The sequence below is a fragment of the Rhagoletis zephyria genome, unplaced genomic scaffold (assembly GCF_001687245.7).
Source record: "Rhagoletis zephyria isolate East Lansing unplaced genomic scaffold, Rhagoletis_zephyria_1.1 Rzeph_scaffold_05939, whole genome shotgun sequence".
In the NCBI taxonomy this organism is placed as follows: Eukaryota; Metazoa; Arthropoda; class Insecta; order Diptera; family Tephritidae; genus Rhagoletis; species Rhagoletis zephyria.
This window is the reverse complement of record NW_016163022.1, coordinates 1-3733: the sequence shown is the minus strand read 5'-3', so window position 1 is coordinate 3733 and position 3733 is coordinate 1. Positions and strand designations below refer to the sequence as shown.

Sequence of the window (3733 nt, the reverse complement as noted above, 5' to 3'; positions counted from 1 at the left end):
TCTTTAGATGGTCGGAACTTTTTAATGAATCTGTAGACAAATTTCTTAAATATATTTTATATCAAAATATATTCGAAAGACTAATAAACTTAAACTCTCTTAAACATTTGCTACTCCTGGCCAGTTTACTAAGCTCTCATCCTCTGACGAATCGTTGAACCAGAACTCGTTGTACTCATTTTACCACGTTTTTATAAACTTGCTTTCTTTTTTACTTCATTTTAATTAGAACAAATTTACATAAATATGTATAAGCACACTATTTAGTTTGCTCGATTTGTAAACAAAGCTTCTCAGCGGTGAAAAATATACTATTGTGAACAACCTAAACGAGCGAAATTCACAATAGCGCTATTCTTCATCGAATGAGTGCCATAATACCAAATGCAAATTCGTTCGCTCAGCACTTTCGACCACAGTCGAAAATCGAATGCAAATCATAATAGGGGCCAAAGTCTACTGAGAAAATCGTCAAAATCTATGCTGTATAAGCTTTATCTCTTATACCTCTGATTAATCAGATACCAGTTATTACGATATATCTCCTTTATGTAGGAGTCTAAACCCATTAAATTGTGTTACCGGTTTACATACCGGCATAGCCGAAGACAGCGCTGCTCTTACTTGTTTTTCCTTACATTTGGCAACTTTTTCGTCTAATCTAGGTTAGAACGTTCTTAAAGCGGCGGCAACACTGTTTCCAACCGACATCTTTGTTAAATTAGTGCGTTTAGTAAATTAAATTTTTGTAATAAAGCGTGAACTGTTGTCTACAAGTGTTTATGATTCGATTCACGCGTTTGGGCACAGCAACCCAAAATCGTTGTAAAAATTCATAGAGTACCCTAAATAAGTAATAGGAAATAAGGCAAAATTGGTTTTATTTTTAACCTTTGTTGGAAATAAAGCAGATTTCGCGTTGTTGCTGTTTGCGTTATTGCACAAACGCCCCCCTCCCCCCCCCCCCCCCCCCCCCCCCCCCCCCCCCCNCCCCCCCCCCACGCTCCACACCAGCAGTAATACGCGTCGTTTGATTATTTTGCATCATTCTTCGGTGGGGACCATGAAATGCACCATAACCAAATTCAAAATTTGGGACCCCTTATCTATGGCGCGAGTGGTAGATCGTCCGATCATAAATCTGTAGACGTTATATGCATTTCCAATTGAGCTTGAGCAATATCTTCGAGTGCTATTTGTATTTGATCCAGCAATGCCTCCCCGTTTTGTACAACATCATCTAGCCTTTTTGCCGATTCTTGATTCTCGATTTCTAACCTTCTAAGGCTTTGATGTTGCAGCTCGGTAGAGCTGTCTTCATTCGGCAATGATTCAATGAGAGTGTCTATGTCTTTAGCACATCTAGAAATTAACTGGGCAAAAAGGTGTGCATAATCTTCCTGGGAAGTCATTCGTAGGGGTGTTTGCGAACCAGTTCTGTCAAAATTGGGGAACTTACTCGGATACGATGTTTGCTGAATAATACCAACAGCATTGCAAAAGTGTTCAGCTTGCTAGAATTTAAAAATAAAAATTGATAACAGCAACACTTAGAAAAATTACCAACCTGGTTAACAGTGTCCTGAAGCTGAGTCAAGCGATCAGCCATTATTTTTATGATTTTTCATATAGTAACTTGAGGTAGATATGCAAAACAAACATCGATTTTAACGATGCTATTCGATGCATCGAATAAAACCGATTGTGAACAGGGCTGCCATACGTTTAGAGTCTAAAATCCGTACACAGGCTAATGGGCTGTTTTTGCTTACGCGTAAAAGCACATTTAGCGCATTTAGCTCTAAATGCTACTCTAAATGTACATTTCTCCATACAAAATTCGTCCCCTAAATGCAACTAAATGCCACTCCATTTTTGCATTAAGAATCTAAATGCTAAAAGCAACCCTGTGATCTTCCAAAATTTCCACGATTCGAACATGGTATACCATGAATCAAAAATACAAGATCACGTAAGAACGCGACGTTGTATTTGTAACTGGTTTTGAGAAAAAAGTTTGCGAAAGCGGGTTCGTCAGCTGAGCGTTTGTTTACATCACAAGCACCACTATTTTACACTTTTATTCAAGTAAAGAAGAGTTAATTCAACATGACAACACATTTTAAAGCATTTTGTTGCATCATTTTACCTAAATTGTGCGTTTAAAGTGGCTGACAATAATTTTGGCTAATTTTGGTTTTCGTTGTTTTCTTTGCTNATCCATCATTTTACCTAAATTGTGCGTTTAAAGTGTCTGACAATAGTTTTGGCTAATTTTGGTTTTCGTTGTTTTCTTTGCTTTGTTTACTTTTCGCTCGTTTTCCAGTGAAACAAGATGGCGTAGAACCCGCTAAAAAAATCGACTTTTTTCACTCTCTTGTTCTTACGTGATCTTGTGTCTTTCGTTCATGATGGTATACAGTGGCTAGCTGCGTTTCAGTGATCGCCGATCGAGATTTCAATTATTATTTTACATTATTTGGATAAAGGAAAGTTAAGAAAATTCAATATCGATGTGATGCTGATAGAAATCTGGATCAATTTGTGATCAATTCTGTTTGTTTTGTTTCCTAATTAAGTGAAGAAATTTTAATTGACAGCACCGACAAATGAATAAAACAAAAACAAATGGTCGGTCATGGTTAAAACAATTCAAATTTTTGTATTGAAGTTTTGGTTTAAAACTTATTTTTTCCTTTTCAGTACGGTTTTTGCACAATCAGCCTCATTGCGTAAGTCGTAAATTAGGCTCAATTGTACGACTGGACAATATTGGCATTGTATACAGCCGTGCTGAAATAAGTAAACGACGAAAATCGTCGTAAACTATACAGTGCTGCCAAGTTTTCCCACTTTAATACACTAGTCGAGTGGAAATTTTAGGCAATGGCGTGAAACTTAAGATACGATTCGACTCTTGAAAAACGACTTGCATTCGACACGGCTCTCGCAATGAGGGCGATTATCTTTTCCGTGAGAATTTATCGTAATAGATACGGATCTGAATAAGCGACTGGAACACGGCTGTTTTCAAAGAACGTTCATGCTATCGCATTTAGCAAATTTACATTTACGCGAGTTCGAAATCGTGTACTTTTGACAAACAGCCGTGTTCCTGTCGCTTATTCAGATCCGTATCTATTACGATCAGTTCTCACGCAGAAGATAATGTGCAAAAACCCTACTCAAAATGAAAAAATAAATTTTAAGCCAAAAACTCAATACAAAAACTCGAATTGTTTTAACCATAACCGAACATTTGTTTATGTATATATTCATTTATCGGTGCTGCCAATTAATATATCTTCACTTAATTAGGAAACAAAACAAACAGAGTTGATCACAAATTGATCCAGATTTCTATAAGCATCACATTGATGTTGAATTTGCGTAACTTTATCCAAGTATTGTAAAATAATGTGGCGAATACTGCGGCAACACAAAGCGAACAGGAGAAATAGGCAGAATGTTCGAGGAATGACGTAGAATGTTCCACAAAGAGAAACGTCAAGTTGGATGAACACTGCGAACAGCGAGAGAAAGAGAATGAGCGATAAACTTCAGAAAGTTCCAGAGTTGCCATAAGTGCCAGCGCAGGTATATAAGGGCACCGCCACAGCGAGGTGAGTTAGTTACAAGTCAGCAAGCTACAAGTAAAGAGTTCGTTCCAAATTGTGTCTGGATATGTAGACGTCTACATTTTGAGACATTTTTAGCATCAAACTGTGAGCGC

General features: G+C 37.4%; 1 protein-coding gene across 1 annotated transcript; it reads right to left on the bottom strand.

Moving 5' to 3' along the window:
- Nucleotides 1-997: 997 nt before the first annotated feature.
- On the bottom strand, nucleotides 998-1709 carry MED21 (mediator complex subunit 21). Its single transcript, XM_017628361.1, has 2 exons — nucleotides 1568-1709; nucleotides 998-1514 (listed from the first exon to the last, which is right to left on the bottom strand). Exons 1-2 carry the CDS (start codon nucleotides 1607-1609, stop codon nucleotides 1134-1136), a joined length of 423 nt encoding a protein of 140 aa, XP_017483850.1. The 5' UTR covers nucleotides 1610-1709; the 3' UTR covers nucleotides 998-1133.
- Nucleotides 1710-3733: the final 2024 nt, after the last annotated feature.

What these genes read in the sequence shown, in the direction of transcription:
- MED21 (XM_017628361.1), bottom strand. Translation starts at nt 1,609, where the DNA reads ATGGCTGATCGCTTGACTCAGCTTCAGGACACTGTTAACCAG. An exon ending in TTCAGGACACTGTTAACCAG is followed by an intron (nt 1,515 to 1,567) that starts GTTGGTAATTTT and finishes TTTAAATTCTAG; the next exon opens with CAAGCTGAACACTTTTGCAA.